Source organism: Perna viridis, chromosome 8 (genome assembly GCF_037379345.1).
Source record: "Perna viridis isolate PV_CMFRI_1.1 ecotype Kerala chromosome 8, ASM3737934v1, whole genome shotgun sequence".
Taxonomy (NCBI): domain Eukaryota; kingdom Metazoa; phylum Mollusca; class Bivalvia; order Mytilida; family Mytilidae; genus Perna; species Perna viridis.
Window position 1 is genome coordinate 14398878 of NC_142452.1, and position 17150 is coordinate 14416027.

Below are 17150 nucleotides of genomic sequence, written 5' to 3' on the forward strand. Positions count from 1 at the left end.
TATTTTTAGTAATGGTGGCCATGTTTTTCCCAAGATCAAAAACCCACACATACAGACTTTTAAACATATTCTACATAACATTCATGCAAAGTTTTGTTTCAATCCAAACTCCGTAGTTATTGAGAAGATTTTTAAAGTTGGAAATGTAAAATTTGGGAAAAAAATCCATTTCAGCATCCATAATTCATTCGTCAACAGATCTTTCTAAAAATTTCGGTATAGGTCCATCCCATCATGCTGAACAATTTTACTCCATCAGATTTTGGCTAAACCCAACTGTTTTTGAGTTATTTGCATAATACTGCGATTTGACCTCTATGGTCTATATATAGTAACGGCAGCGATGTTTTTTGCCAGATCAAAAATCCCCACATAAAGATTGTTAAAAATAGTCTAAGGAACATTAATGCAAAGTTTGGTTACTATCTACAAAGTAGTTTTAGAGGAGAAGATCTTTACAGAAGACAAGGATGAAGGACATATAGTGATAGCAATAGCTCACACGGCCTTTCGGACAGCTGAGCTTAAAAGGTAACTGTAATTTACAATGAGATTGATAAACTGATGAAATTCTTTCACCAGGAGTACTCTTAACATGGAAATCATTGCACAAGGCCACAGGCACTGCACAAAACTCGCTAAACAAAATATGAACACTAGACACCTCAACAGATACAATAAATACAGGTCCATTTTTTTATTTAAAATTTCTTGAATCCTTTCTTGGATGCAGCACTCTTCTTGATAGCTAAGACATTAAACCTGACTGTTTTACTCAGTGGTCTGCATTCTCCAACAGTCACTACATCTCCAATCTGTAGATCTCTGAAAAATAAATACAATGTTGTCAAATCATATGGTATTAATAGGAGCAATACAAATTTTAATAATCAGTCATTTAATACAAAACAAGAATAAGTAAATTGGTGCTATAAATTGTGAAATATGTGTATTAGAATCATAAAATCCTATTTGGCTTAAAGGTTATAAAATTAAGTTCTAACCCAAAAGGAAAGTTCCAGGCACATTCCATCACAAGCTAATATGTATAGTGTTTAGCAGACTGGTGAATAATAAGGCCTTCATGATCTCCCTCATCCACACTGTGATTTTTTGTGGGTAAATTTAAGACACCTCAGACTGACGTGCTGTTTCAGCTAACTATTCAACTGATAAAAATTCTTCCTCATTGGTGTCAACAGAATAAGACAATATTTAGATTAAAATTTACTTGCCTCTTAAAGAAGAGTACCATTGTAAGGTTTATAAAATTTTCAGCTTCTAGAAATAATTTTTAGTCTGTCCAACAAAAACAAATGTACAGATATCATGTTTACATTCAATGAAAGGGAAACCTATGGTATAATACATGACCATCTTTTTTCATAGTTCTAAAGGAAACTTCAAGAGAGTCCATTATAAAAAAAAAAAAAACAAGAGGCTCCCAGGAGCCTGAATCGCTCACATTGTTGAATTTTGTCTTTCAAGGGCAATAAATTTAACAAGAAGTTGTCCAACAATTTTGACTAAAGAAGACTTTTGTAGTCCTAAAATAAGGATCACTTCAGCTATTGAAAGAATTTGGCTACACCTAACAGTTTTGGAAATATATGCGAAAAACTACTGTCTGACCTCTATGCTCTCTTTTTAGTAACGGTGGCCTTGTTTTTCGATGGACCGAAAACCCCAAATTCAGTTCTATGCATGATACCCCTAGGAACATTCATACCAAGTTTGGTTTCAATTGGTAAAGTAGTGTCAGAGGAGAAGATTTTTGAAAGAAATAAAAATAGCAACAAAAAAAAACTTTAAGAATAGGCAACAACTCCAACATGGCTTAATGGATTAAAATGAAAATTTGATCGCATATAGATCTCATCATGCTGGACACTTTAACCCCATCAGAATTTAGCTAAACCTAATGATTTTGGAGATACATGCGAAAAACTACTGTTTGACCCCTATGATCTATTTTTAGTAACAGCGGCCATGTTTTTCGATGGATCAAAAATCCCCACATCAGTTCTATGCAGGATACTCCATGGAACATTTGTACCAAATTCTGTTTCAATTGGTAAAGAAGTTTCAGAGGAGAAGATCATTCTAATTCTGAGAGTAATGCATGGCAATGCAAAGTTCCCTTCCCTACTGAAAAAAAAAGTTGATAAGGACAGAATACAAACTCCATGCAAAATTTGTTAACTAGAATCTGCAGAGTGCATTAAATTCAAAGGACCATAACTCATAAAAAAAAATCAACTGACTTAATCTTCAATTTGACATGGTTATTAAAGAGATGTACAAAATATGAAATGCTAATCTTCAAGCATGACAATAAAAGTGAAGAAAACTGATTTTCTGGACTGAGAGACAGAATGCAAGCCCTAAGTCCCCTTTAGCAAAAGTCCCCAGGTTTCCTGTCTTATTTCTCAATCACAATCTGAATATAGTGGATAAGCCAAAAGAAATATTCACAAAAAAGTTATTTCCTTAAGAAATTCAATCATCATTGTAGCCACTTTAATACACTAAAAGCCTTAACACATAACTTTTTATTAGTACAACATTCCAATTAAGTTTGAGGAAATATGTCTACAGAGTTACAATGTAGAAATAGTAGTCTGCCTGCCAGCCCTTAACTGGCTATTTTTTGCAGGTCTGGCTAATTCCAGAAAATATTTATATAGCCATATAGTAAATATATTGTATACAGGACTGGCTAGAATTTGAGCAAGTTTCCTATCCCGATGTCCAGCAATTTTTGGGAAGTTAAGATACAGATAATGGTAGACAACAAATTAAGTGATACACACATCTGGACATTTTTTCCATGTTACAAGCCATTCCACTAGATTTTTTTACTAGATATGGACATAAGTTTAGAGGCTTTCTGCAAATATTGTTGGGTATAAGTACACCTCAGACTGACGTGCTGTTACAGCTATCTATTGAGCTGACAGAAAATACTTCCTCATTGGTGATACACACAGATAAAAGTGTAATACATAATGTACTTCTCACCTTTTTTAAATAAAAACAAATATGAAAACAAAAGGCTCCCAGGAGCCTGAATCACTCACCTAGTAACTTTTCACCATTCAAAGGCAATAACTCTTACAAGGAGTCACCTGGAAACTTTTTTAGGCCTTACAATAAGGATAATTTCACAAATTGAATGAATTTGGCTAAACCTAAAGGTTTGGAGATAAAATATGCAAAAAAACTAATGTCTGACCCCTATGTTCTATTTTTAGTAATGGCAGTCACGTTTTTTGACAGATCAATAATCCCAACTTCAGTTCTATGCAGGAACGTTCATATCTAGTTTGATTTCAATTGGTCAAGTAGTGTCAGAGAAGATGATTTTAGAGAGAAATAACATTAAAAATGGCAAAAGACATTGAAAACGGCCATAATTCCAACATGGCTAAACAGGTTAAAACCAAAATTTAACCTGAGATAGACCTCATCGTGCTGAACACTTTTACCTATGTTAGAATTTAGCTAAACCTAACGGTTAAGGAGATATATGTGAAAAACTACTGTCTGACCCCTATGTTTTATTTTTAGTAACGACAGTCATGTTTTTTTCGACGAATCAAAAATCCCCATATCAGTTCTATGCAGGATACCCCAAAGAACATTCATACCAAGTTTGGTTACAATTGGTCAGGTAGTGTCATAGGAGATAATTTTTGGAAGAAATGATTAAAAATGGTAAAAATCTGTGAAAAAGGGCAATAACTCCAACATGGCTTAACGGATTAAAATGAAAATTTGACCAGAGATAGATCTCACCATGCTAAACACTTTTACCTGTGTCAGAATTCAGCTAAACCTAACAGTTTAGAAGATATATGTGAAAAACTACTGTCTGACCCGCATAATCTATTTTTAGTAACGGCGGCCATGTTTTTCAACGAATCAAAAATCCCCACTTTAGTTCTATGCAAGATGCCCAAAGGAACATTTATGTCAAGTTTGGTTCCAATTTGTCAAGTAGTTTCAGAGAAGACGGACGCAAATTGATGGCAATAGCTCACATGACCTCTGGCCAGGTGAGCTAAAAAGCTAAAAATGAAAGTTTAGTGTTTTCTTTCAAAAAAATATCCCCTCTAAAATTCCTTCCAAATCACCAAGATGAATCATGTAGAACATTGCAATTGGAAGTAGTTGATGCTTGTGGACATATTTAAACAGCAACAAATCAGGTAGGTCATACTTCCTCATCAAAAAAGAAAACAGATAGAACTTTTAAAGACATTCAATTTATGTTTAATACCTGAAAGCAGGACTGCAGTGGACAGACATATTCTTGTGTCTCTTCTCAAATCTGTTGTATTTTCTGACGTAGTGCAGGTAATCACGTCTGATAACAATGGTACGCTGCATCTTCATCTTGAGTACAACACCAGAAAGGATACGACCTCTAATGTGGACATTACCAGTGAATGGACATTTCTTATCTATGTAGTTACCATCAATGGCCTGAAAGGTAAAATGGTATACATACCAATATGCCAACAGTATAACACATTTGTTTAATAACAGTAAATTATTTAACCTATAAGCTTAATTTCCCATTTACATGTAAGTTATAATAATTATCATTGATTTTCATTCCTTGTAGGATGCAATACTGACCTCAGGGCACACATTTTCAGTCATAATTGATTTTTAATCCCCATAATAAACTTTATAGCACAGCCCAGGTAGCAAAATAGCACAGTACTGAGGTCAATAGTGCAGTGCTCAAACTTGATAGAGCTGTAAAGTGCAGTGCTTTAAGGGCCTGGGGAGAACACTGAAACTATATACTGTATTTTCCAGACTACTAGTTGATGCGGAGTACAAGTTGAATTGCCTAATTTTGACAATAAATGACGAAAAAAATAGATAGGTCAAATTTGGCAGATAAGTCGTCGAGGGTCAGACGTGTGCATTTATATCGTATGTCACCAGAGCAGATCCAAGTTGAGCGGTTTGTTTTCAACAGCATATTACTCCAGCGATGTTACCAAGTATAACATTTCTGAATTAAATTAATATTTGTGTTTTTGTTTAAGTGTACTTTGTCTGCGAGTTCAATTGTTTTCATTGAATGGCATGTCAACGGCTCTGAAGCCTTAGATTATCAGGTATACAAAATAGTAAACATGTCAATCATGGGCATCCATGTGTGAAAAAAGCGAGAATTTGTTTGATGCATTGGTCACAATTACGAGCTTTAATTTATTAACAATATTACCTGGTATTACGCAATACAAAAAAAAATAATTGTTACCTGCAAATTTGCTTGCAATTAGCTATTTAACTAATTATAATTTGAGTCACATGCAAATGTGTTGCGACAAACCGTAAATGGGTATAAATTTGCATACTAAAGGACTAACAACTCCAGAACACTCAATCATGTCATTCAGTTAAAAAAGAGTTTTGTTAATGTATCTTCTAGAGTTTGTTTATATACCTTAACTGTTTCAAAGTTTTTATTAACATCATCGTATTCATTCATAAAGGAGAGCGGCAATCGATCACCAGTTTCACTGTTTGAGTGACGGCTTTCATTGATTGCAGTCTACCAAAAATTTTGAATTAAAGCAATCAAAAGAAAACTAAACAAATCTAATCAAATGCGTTGTAGACGAACATTTTTTCTTGAAAAATCCTTATATATATATATGTCGAAGTGGACGATAAGTCGAGGCTGACACTTTGTTGAAAAAAAAATTAATGACTTACAGTCTGGAAAATACAGTATTTAATAGTCAGTTTTTGAAAAGATGCCTTTGTTACATAGTTCGAATCTTCAGATAAATTTGTATACACTGTCCCTCTAACACCGTTATATAGCCATTTAACACATATTTTGTGAATTGATAAGTATTTAATTGATTTTAATATGACATTTCCAATTTGCAAAATAAATTATCTTTTATCAAATTCTCTTTTTTTCTTGAATTTAAGAGGTTAACTTGCCCACAACCCTCTAAAATTTAATGGCAGACTTTTTTTTATACAATACAACTACACAATAAATCAACACTTCCTTTCTTTCCATTTAATTACACATAGAAGCATTTCACTAATCAGTAACTTGTCTTTCCTACAAAGATAATCTGTACCCATTCCTTGGGACTACATGTATTGAAAATGATGATAAAAACACTGCATCAGACAGAAGCCAAAAGGCATATCATCAAAGGTAAAATCAGTAGACCATCGTGATTAAACATCATCTGCAGTGAATCTTTCAGTGTAACTTTGTTGGTTGTTATGAAACATCTGTACCAAGCTTAAATAATCAGCTTAGTTAACAGAAATATCTCGCTTTAAATAATATGTTACCTAAAATGTATTAAGTTCACCCTTTTATTTTGTTTAGTTAGAATGCTCAAGTGCCACATTTTCTGAGATGGTGTCCCTCAATTCTACCTATAAAAGAATCACCACCACCATAAAAAATACCCAAAAAACAAAAACAAAACAAACAAAAAAACAACTTCCAAAATACTTCAGATCAATAATACTGGTAGTGATCATTGAGCATTCAAAAAGACTGGTGGCTCTATCAGATCTTGCCTTAAGGCATGTCTTCACTGATAATCAGTAGACCATCGTGAGAGTAAACATCATTTACAGCTTTCAATTTACATGGAACACTTACATACATGAAATGTTAATTTCTGTGTTGGGACTGATGTGAGTGTATCACAGAAGAAACTTTTCATCCCCTGAAGGTCTATGAGTTCTATTGTCATTAGACAAAACCTATATTCAAATCATCAACCCACCCAAGGACCAAACCCTGAAAAATCTTTTATTAAATTTGAATGCTGAAAAAAATGCTCATTCATTTCGTTAATTTTTTTTTTATCTTCTAACTAATATATTAATGCTACTAATCAAGCATTTTTATAACTTTCCAAACAAAACCACAAAAAGTTAAGAGAAATTATAAGATTTCATTACAATGATCAAATTGTATGAAGTGTGCCATTCAGATTAAAGTTTTATAGGGCTAATTCTTGACTGTGCTTGAAATAATGAAGCTGTCACAACTACAAATTGTATCACAAAAGTATATGGGCAAATCAACCCCCTGCCTTTGGATGGGCTTTTCCATCGTTCAAAAGAACATGAATAATCATTTCATTCATAATTGACTTTTTTTCTTTCGAAGAAGACCCAAAAACCCTTCACCTTCAGTTACACAAACATGTACCAGTACATGTAGTTAATGTGTAATAGCATTCAATCATTCAATAATTTTATTCAAAAATGTACATGTATAAAGTGTGCCCTTTAATTTTGGTTCGTAAAGAATGCTGAAGTGCCCACTTTTCCAAGACAGATCTGCTCTATATTTTCTAGCTGAATCCCTGTATAGTCTTAAAAAACATACACAACAAAAATCCAGATCCAAAATAGACCTCATGTACTAACTGGGATACATGATGAGCATGCTCCATACATGCTCACTCTACACTTCTGCAAGGAAAATTCTTCTGCTTTACCCAAGCCCTACCCTACGGAAGTGTATATTGAGCATGCAGCAGTGACTAATGACCAACATAAGATTGGTAGCTGTATCAGATCTTGCCTTTAGGCATTACTTCATTGATAATATCAGTAGACCATCGTGAAAGAAAACATCATTTACAGCTTTTATACATGTACATGTTTCTTACATGTAAATACATAAATCTTCAACCATTACATTTTTGTATTAGAGATGGAGGAACTCAATTATAATTTCTTTGTTTGAACTGATGTTGGCATAAAAAGATTTAAAATCACCTGGGCAGGGATTGAATTTTAGAATTTTTTCCACTACCTAAATTTAGCAAGTATTGAAAATTTACACTTGCTAAACATAGTTTTCTGGGTTATTTTTGGACTTTGCCTGTATGACACATGGAATTCTTTTAGCATATTTTAGCAAATTGAAATAATTTATACTAGCAAAATTGAAACCTGAAACCCAACCTCAACATTCCCTTTAAGGTAGTGTACTGTGTGGTACAATTTCAAAGCAGTCCATTCCCTTTTACTCTAGTTGTCATCCAGAAATAAAGAAAAATACTTATTTCTGGCTCCTTTAAGACATTCCACAACTCACAACCAGAACACAAATCCCAGTTTCCAATGGGGTTGTTAATAAATTTTTCTACTACCCTTGAAATAATGAAGCTATCTTAACTATCCCAATAACATTTGGGCACATTACCTTCCTTCCTTCTTTTCTTCAGGAGAAAAATATTTATGTCAGTCATGTCTGTTGTCGTTGCTTTTTTTTAATAAAGACCCTTTACTTTCATCAAAGTATTCATGTGTAATTCTTTTTACAAAAAAAAACTTGAGATCCATATTAGTGACTGTAGAACAACTTAAAATAATAGACTTGTAGCTGTATCAGATCTTGCCTTTAGGCATTTCTTCATTAATAATATCAGTAGACCATCGTGAAAGTAAACATCATTTACAGCCTTTATATTTTGTATATCTATTCAAGCAAAATCACCAATACATTCCAAAATGATCTGGATGATCTTCGTTCAGTGTGCCATTCTTCAGTTAAATGCATGAATTATACATTGCACTACTTTCTGAAACACAGCATTAGCATTTGGTTCATTTTGGCCTTTTCCATGAACGAGTGCTCCTCATTTCATTTTCTGAAAACGAAAAAAGGCAATATAGATTTTGTTCACGTAAATAGTATGATAATACAAACCTCTCTTGGGGTTTTGAAACCCAAACCAACACTGATGTAATGTCTAAGTGGCTTCTTCTTCCCAGTTGTAACTTTCTTGTTCAGGAAAACAGTAGCCTGCTTTTGAAATGACCTTTCAGTCTAAAACATGAATAAAAATGATTTCACAATACAATGAAATAAACTGAAGATTTGGTGTTTTCTTGCATACTTATTAAAAGTCTTTACATTAAACACTCTGCATCTGGTCCAAATGCCAAAACCTTATTTTGAAGGATTTTTTGTATGCGACTGAAAATACAAATAAAGAAAAGTTAAAATGACCCATTCCCTCTTTATTCCTTTAAAAACATAATTTTGAACAGCATATATTTGGTATTAATCAAAAGGAGATTTAAACTGGAATAAAAAATACATTAGTCATTCCTAGACACACACTGGAAAAATATTTTTCTCATTGTAGACTTTGAAGATGCAGTTCGGTACGTCAAGCTGCATACATATTCAGTGTGTGTACGTGTAAACACAAGTTTGTTTTCAAAAAAACTTTTTCTTTCGGACATAGTGTACTGTGAATGAATTGCAAAAAGAAAAAGCAAGAAAATACGACACCTTAACTTCCCTCCATAATTCCTAACTGGTGTAGTAAGTGTAGTAAATGCAACCATCATATTAACCAACAGTATTAACGTAATCTTTTCAATATAAAAATGATGGATGAAACGTTTATTTCGAGAAAAATCAAATTTTTATTAAGCCATGTGGTCGTGTACCTGTTCGGCCATTTTGCCTCGTTAAAAAGACCGGAAGGAGAAAAACTATTTCCGTTCATTCATGCCTTTTTCGAGAGTTTTCCTTGGAAAGTGAGAAAACCACCGTCTCATTTCTATTCCGAGTGCCAATATGGCTTCCTTGGCAAAAATATTTGCAGACCAAGGATATATTTTTCGTGTATGTTGAGTATGACGAAGAAATCAGAAAATTTATACAATATTTGCATGAGCGTATTATTTTTTTTATTGTAGATTGTAACTTAATGGACTTGATAACAGTAAGCTATTTGATTTTATGCTAAACAAGTTCGCCCTTGAATATATTCCGAGTCCGACCATTCCGGGTTCGTTCCCCCAAATCTTGTTGAAATCCTTGTACTTCTTTGACGTAGTAAGCTTTAGCCTCCAGCCAGCTTGTCTTATATATATATTATTTCAAGGTATGTGGTAAGATTTTAGGAAGAAAATCTTTAGTACTTATTGGAATCATGGATCTGTGTCCGTGATTAACTAAACAAGAAAAAGAAATAAATGTGTATTTTTAAAAACTTTTCTTGTTGCAAAACATATGAGAAAGTTGAGAGCATATTTGTGGTACCTGAAAACCTCTTATTTATTTATATATGTATGTTGAAACAAGGATTTGAAAAACTAGACTGGATTGGAATCTTGCACTTAGATGTTGTATCTAAATAGGTGATCAATCTCAGTTGTTATGTCATATTCACTAGTTTGCATATCATTAAGTATCAGATTGGTTGGCAAATAAACAACTAAATAAACAATTGACAATTTCATGATTAGAATTGCAATTTAAAAATTTTTATAACTTTGTTATTTTGTATTGGAATTTATAACTCTTTTTCTTGAAAAAATAAATTTGATATGATATTTATATATAAACCCCTATTTTCATGTATTTTTTTTTTTTAATTTTATGCTCATATAGTCTAATTTACTGAATTTTTATTTAAAGATTCCATGGATAAAAGAGTTTCATTTGCAGTGTAGGGAACCAAAAGAATTGTTCAATTATCTTTAAAAATGAAAAAGTTATGATGATTCAAAATTGATGCCCATGCAACTCAGTGGTTTTTTTTTTCCAACCTAAACCAAATCATAGGTAAGTGATGACATCACAAAGAAGTCTCCTATAGAGAAATAAATAAGTTGTTGTAGCAAAACAGGTGAAAAGGAAAGAATGAATTTTTGTGTTGAATGTTGTATTGCAAATGAAAAAGCATTATTTAAATGTCACATAATATAAATGTAACAATATATGTAAATAATGTCAATGTCCGTGTTGTGTAGCGCTATATATTCTCAACATACTCCAGGCCGCAAAAAGTAAATCAGTAAGATATGAAAATACTGAAATTGCAATAAAAGAATGAACACATTAACTATACATTACACAGTCATTGTTGAACATGAGATATAGCAAAGTTATCTTATTCCTTGTTTCTCTACTGCAAACGAATGTCTGTTTCTAAACTGTGTATACATAAATTGAGTATGATCATCATAAATTATATGTACACAATTTCATGTTTTTTTCATGTAAAAGCCATATATATCTATAAAAATGTTATAGCAATGAATGACTGAAGTCATATTGATAGGTTTCAAACAGAAATAAGAATAGTAATAAGATATATGTATAAGAAACAGCCATAAGTATACAAACTACAAACATCCCCATCATTCTATTCAGTAAAGTGTATTACACGCTGGTAATTTCCTCAGAATTATTGGAATAAGTAATGTTACGAAAGTTTCTGTTGATATTCCTAGTGCTGCTAAACTTCTGATGTAAGTCTCTGTTTTATCATGAAAAAAGTATTGTAGACTATAAACAGTATTTTCTTGTGCTGGGATGTCTACTATAGCATGCAGAAGGGTATTAGTGATTTTATGGGTTTGTCCATATCGTTCTGTAAGTAATCTAATTGTCTCTTAAAAGTTGGCATTGGAAATAGAAAATCCATCTATGGTGCGTAATACTTCATCTGACAATTGTGCCTTCAAATAGCAGAACTTTTGGACTTTGGTGAGTGAAGGATATAGGTAAATGGTGGATTCAAAAGAGTCCCAAAATGTCAGCCACAGCAAAATATGTCACCAAGCATAGGAAGAGTGAGTTTTGGTAACTTATAATTACATGAAGGTGACTCGGAGACAATAAGATACAATAGATCTTGATTCTGTGTAGAATTTGGACAATGTATAAGAAAGAAGTTTTTGTACTTTCCGTATCATGGAATCTGAATCACACATGTACTCATCTGAATTTTGAATTTCCTCAGCTACTTCATCTTAAGAAACTGCTAACTTTGTCGTTGATATTCAGTTGTATATTCTTTCGCTGAAGTACCTCCAAAATGGCTGCAATGTCTTCAATGTTCGTATCTGATTTCGAAGCTTTTGCTTCATTGAAATGTTGCCATAGTCTTGAAACAGCTCCCCTGTGTCCCTCTCGAATAGCTAGTAAATTTGCGGCCATCATACCTTTGGTCACGGCACCAAAATGTCGTAGCAAAACGGGCAATCACAAGAAAACATAGTTCTTGTGTGGAATGTTGTATTTCCTGACATCTCATATGGCAAAATTTAATTGTACTTATCACTTACATTGTAGAGTGTATAATTACAAGTATAGGTATTTAGTAAAAAAAGTTTAACAGTGGATGTACTTTTACAGATCTTACCCAGGTTGTACTGTACATCAGGAAGTAATAAGTCTCCAAAAGAAACAGCTTCCAAACCTGAAAAATCATCTTCAGCATCTAGTGAACCAAGCCCACCAAAAGCAGGTATACTGTCATAAGTAATGCCACATGCATAAAAGTGGAAATATTGAATGTTGTTTCTAGCTCACCTGGCCTAAAGGCAGTGAGCTATTGTCATCACTTTGCGTCAGTCGTTGTCTGTTGTCGTCTGTCATCAATAGCTTTATTCAAACATCATCTCCTCTAAAACTGCTTGACCATTTGGAATGAATCTTGGCATGGCTGTTCGTTAGGGTATCCTGCACAAACTGATCATTTAAAATTTTTGAAATAACAAAAAACATTGCCGCTGTTTTTAATATTAGAACATAGGGGGTAAAATTACAGTTTTTTGCATATACCGGTAACCGATGAATTTAGGAAAATTCTGACACTGACAAAGTTGTTCACCATCAGAAGACTGACCTATGTTGAAATTTTCAAAATAATTTGTTGCCTGTTGTAGGAGTTATGTTATGGCCCTTGAAACAGATTTCTTTGTCATTTTTTTACTTTACAACTTGGAAAATCTTCTCTGACACCATTGGACAAAATGTAATGGAAGATGACATTGCTGTTCATTAGGGTATCCTGCACAAACTGATCATTTAAAATTTTTCTTTGGTTGAAAAACATGGCTGTTGTTACTAAAAACAGAACATAGGGGTCAAAATGCTGTTTTGCTATTTTTTCCTCAACTATAGAATAATGAAGATGAAAGCTACTCAAAATATAAACATGGTATTTGAGTTGACTGGTAGCAATAAAAAAATTTTTTAGGTAGCCATTTTCGAAATGGCTGACATTTTTTGGCCATTTTCACCAGTTGCTCTTATTCCAATGATTTTTTGTTTTTCAATTTTGTTTTTGTAGGAATCATGGCATTCTAAGTTACATGTAAATGATGATGATGAAAATTTGTTCTGGAAGGTCATTTTCAAAATGACTGTTATTATCCTGCTAATTTTTATAATTGCTTTTGATTTCAGAGATACATTTTTGTATTTGGTTTATATAGTAAGTATGGTCTCCCAAGTTGAATAATGATGATGAAAATGTATCCATGATTTAACTCATTGTATGTTCTTTCGAAGCAAATGCATAGCAAGCTAATGTCCCCCTCTTGACCTAGTGGTATACCAGGGCTTAGGGGACCCCTGCCTGAATTTTTTCCAGAGATTCTAGAAACTTTTTGAAGGTATTTCCAACGTTTTACAGTGCCTTAGGTACTCAGTTGAACTTAACACATTCATCAAAATATGCTTTTTTTCTGGAATTTTTTAGTCAAACATGGTAATAAAGCATGATATGTGAGCGATTCATGCTCTTAGTGCCTCTTGTTGCATTAACAGTTACATGTACATGTACATGTATGTAGGTAGATTTATAGAGAGGTCTAAATAAGTTGTCAAGTTGTGTGATGATTTATTAGTGTAAGGATGGTCAGGGCAGCTAAGTGGTATCAATTCAAGTTTCAAATGCAATATGAGTAAACTAAAGTTGGTAAGAAAGTTTTGTTGGGCATTTGACACATTTTTATATCCCCACTTCAAGTGGGGGTACATAGTGATACGCCTCAATAAAAGGGGTGTCTGTCCATCCATCCCTCCTTTTTTCATTCATTACATTTCACAGAGGGGTACCCTTCTCTTATGTGTTGTTCCTCATACAGCACTGAATAAAATTTAATAAAACTTTCATAGAATCATTATTACATATTCCTGTTGTGCACCTTCTGTTTTAGATTTTGATCAGTATCACATACATTGTAGCAAAACATGAAATTTTATGAATATGGCACATGGGGATACCCATCTCTTATCTGTTACTTCTCTTACACCACAATGACACTTTCACAGAATCATTGTTATATCTTCCCATTGTGCACCTCTTATTTTAGATCTAATGAATTTGGAGCAGTATGCTCCAAATTCCTGTTAGGGAATGGGGCCCTTATTTCAACCCTAAAATAAGGGTTTGAAAATCATTGATAATTTTTTTCTTGAATTTGATAAAAACTGATAAACATACCATTTCATTAGGAAATGTTTTATTGTATGTTATAATCAATAAATATTTTGTTGGGTCTGGTTTCATAATTTCAGGGGAGGTTTTTACTTTACCCTTTATATACTTTTCATGAACATGGTCTATTTGAAAGCTTTGTTCAAGGCAATGAAGCACAAATATGAAACATTGCAAAGATTTAACTCCCTTTCATAGGCCTGAATCATGAACAACCATGTAAATACTTCGAGTTGATTGTAAATTATACTTGAAAAATTCTATCTATCTCAGGGCCTAATCTAGAGGGAGAAATGGACAAAAACTTTTGCATGTTTGTGCTCACATTCCCTATTTGTCTTTGATAGGGAGAAGTGTTTGAAATAGATTACATAGACAAAAATGTCAATAGTGTTATTTTTCAGACAGAATTTACAAAAACTTCTCCTTGTCATCGATATCTAGATTAGGCCCTGCTATCTGTTCGACCATGATATCATTAGTATTCTACTATTCCACAGCTACAACAGAGCCTTTTGACAATACACAGTACAGAGCAGGAGAATACTACCAATATAATGACCTATCCTTCTATGATATAGACAATGATATGGCTAGCTACAGACTTCCTCAACAGTCAAGTTTAAAACGACCACAGCCATAAACTTTAGAACTCTCAAAGAGTTACTGGTAAAGCAGATATTGAATGTCTTAGCTCGTTATATTAATAAATTAAATTATCTTGACTTGGAATTGAATGTTTTTACATGGTAATATGTCTGCCACTATCAAAATAAGTAGATGGTTGGTAGGTAGGGATATAATAAATATGTTTTAAGGTGCTACCCATGTCAAAATCTAAGACAAACATATACCGGTACACATGGAATTGTCAATATTTTCATGATGATCTAAATGAATTTTGGACTGAAACCTTTTGAAAAGCTTGCTTGGGTACATAACATACTATAAATTTCTTCTTTAACCCAAAATACATGAAATATGATATTGTTGGTACATTCCTTTAGGTGACTTGAAATTTTTAGTATTTTTTTATTTGAGTTTTCCAAAAAAGGCATACATATTTCCTAGCTAAGTATATGTAGACTTAACCTTTGACATTAAGTTGAGGTTGTCCAAATGTTGTATAAGTAGAAAGTACTTTGTTTTCCTATAGTTCTTGAATGATGACATGCCCTCTTAGCACCATATAAAAATTATTTATTTTACTTAAAATATATTTACCATATAACCAAGGATTGGAGGACTTATACAAGATGTTAAAAGAATGGTTTACAATACATTGGAATGAGGTTCACTGTATTTATTGAGAAAATAAAGTAATGCATTATGAAGTGGTCAAAGTATGCTTATAATGAATTAAATTGATTAATATTTTGACATTCAAATGAGTAAATGTGTATGTCCAGGACTTCTACTTGGGAAAAAACTGCAAATTTTCTGAGTTCTATGTCTTCTTAAGTTATAAATTGTATTGTGACTTCCTTTTCCCTATTTGTAGGTTGCTTTTATTGGATGATTTATATGTTAGTACAGTTTAATTTTCTCCAACTAAGAGCTAAATGAGCAGTGTTGCCTTATATCATGAATTCACCTTACTTTCAGGGTTTGACATACATTGTAACCTTGCTGGCTAGGTAGCCCACAGGACTTTCTGATAGATAATTTAGGGAGTCTTCAAAATTATTTTGCGGTCCTTTCCTTATAAAAATTTTAAGTATTAATTTGATATCCCAAAGGACTACCAACTGAAATTTCAAGGTAGTCCTCTCTCAAATTAGGTAGGCACAGGACTGTCAGACTACTGTTAGTGTCGAATCCTGACTTTGTATACATGAAGAGCTGTTTTGTCTTATTGGTCATTTCCTGAACATCCTTATTTACTGTTTGGTTCTTAATTTCTTAATTACAACATTTAACTCAAAACAAATAAAATATTCAAATAAACATCATATCATTCTCTTGCAAACTAAGCTTGGCAGTATATAGGAATCATGCTGTAAATCTGTCTGTTTTACCATGTAATTTCTGGGCACAGCTTCTCTTAAACCCTGTCAATGGATTTTGATTAAGACTTTATTTGAAGGTTGACATGTAAGTGCATTAATTAATAGTATTATTGTGGGATGCTTGCATAAGGTGAACATCTAACTTCAAATGTTGAACAGAGTGGATATCACATTGTGAACTTACACACAGTTCTAATTTTAATAGTAAATCTTGAAAAGTGAAACTGACGGAACCACATTTGAGACAATATATAAAAGAAAGGAGACATAAGTCACCAGATTAAAGATAAATGACATTTAACAAAAAAAAAGAACACTATAGACAGATAACTTCAACTGAGTGACCAATTCAGACTCTTCTGAAACTGAGCATATACATGTTCCTTGCTGCAATGCACAAAGAGAGAAAAGTAGAATTTGACTATTGATCAGGTATGAAAATTGCAATGTTTTAATGAAACAAAAATCAATATATATATTTTTCTGACACATTCATCAGACCCCTCCTTGTATCTGATATAAAAAAAACTTTATTTATGACATACGACCCATATACTGAACAAAATTTACAACAGAAGTTTCACTTAAATAAATACTTAGTTTAACATGAATAAAATCTTTGAATGTTTGAAGAAAAAAACAACAACATTAATTGAGTACAAAAAAAAGATCATGTCTGAAATATATTTGTCAACTGAATAATCTGATACATGTATTGGTTTCTTAGGTGTTTCAAGTGTTTTGGCAACAATGAATATTACATATAGGATACAAGAAACAACCTGGTTGTATGTTTGATAAAACTTGGCCTTACTTTTAGAAAACATAACTAAGAAGCAGATGGATGCCTTGTCATTTT

At 32.8% G+C, this 17150-nt stretch overlaps 2 protein-coding genes and 4 non-coding genes across 6 annotated transcripts; 1 reads left to right on the top strand and 5 right to left on the bottom strand.

Annotated features, from left to right (window-relative positions):
- Window positions 1-682: 682 nt before the first annotated feature.
- Window positions 683-9614, bottom strand: LOC148609444 (small ribosomal subunit protein uS17-like). The gene is made up of 4 exons (XM_088542815.1): window positions 9490-9614; window positions 8738-8857; window positions 4283-4488; window positions 683-825 (listed from the first exon to the last, which is right to left on the bottom strand). Exons 1-4 carry the CDS (start codon window positions 9499-9501, stop codon window positions 702-704), a joined length of 462 nt encoding a protein of 153 aa, XP_088398941.1. The 5' UTR covers window positions 9502-9614; the 3' UTR covers window positions 683-701.
- LOC148609445 (small nucleolar RNA SNORD35) lies at window positions 6165-6244 on the bottom strand. Its single transcript, XR_015914853.1, has one exon. It is a non-coding gene; the product is annotated as a small nucleolar RNA SNORD35 (small nucleolar RNA).
- On the bottom strand, window positions 6583-6641 carry LOC148609446 (small nucleolar RNA SNORD35). The gene has a single exon (XR_015914854.1). It is a non-coding gene; the product is annotated as a small nucleolar RNA SNORD35 (small nucleolar RNA).
- Window positions 7584-7664, bottom strand: LOC148609447 (small nucleolar RNA SNORD35). The gene has a single exon (XR_015914851.1). It is a non-coding gene; the product is annotated as a small nucleolar RNA SNORD35 (small nucleolar RNA).
- Window positions 8407-8487, bottom strand: LOC148609448 (small nucleolar RNA SNORD35). The gene has a single exon (XR_015914852.1). It is a non-coding gene; the product is annotated as a small nucleolar RNA SNORD35 (small nucleolar RNA).
- On the top strand, window positions 9529-15007 carry LOC148609449 (NADH dehydrogenase [ubiquinone] flavoprotein 3, mitochondrial-like). Its single transcript, XM_088542817.1, has 3 exons — window positions 9529-9667; window positions 12191-12302; window positions 14783-15007. The coding sequence occupies exons 1-3, from the start codon at window positions 9620-9622 to the stop codon at window positions 14923-14925; spliced, it is 303 nt and encodes a 100-aa protein (XP_088398943.1). The 5' UTR covers window positions 9529-9619; the 3' UTR covers window positions 14926-15007.
- The last annotated feature ends 2143 nt before the right edge of the window (window positions 15008-17150 follow it).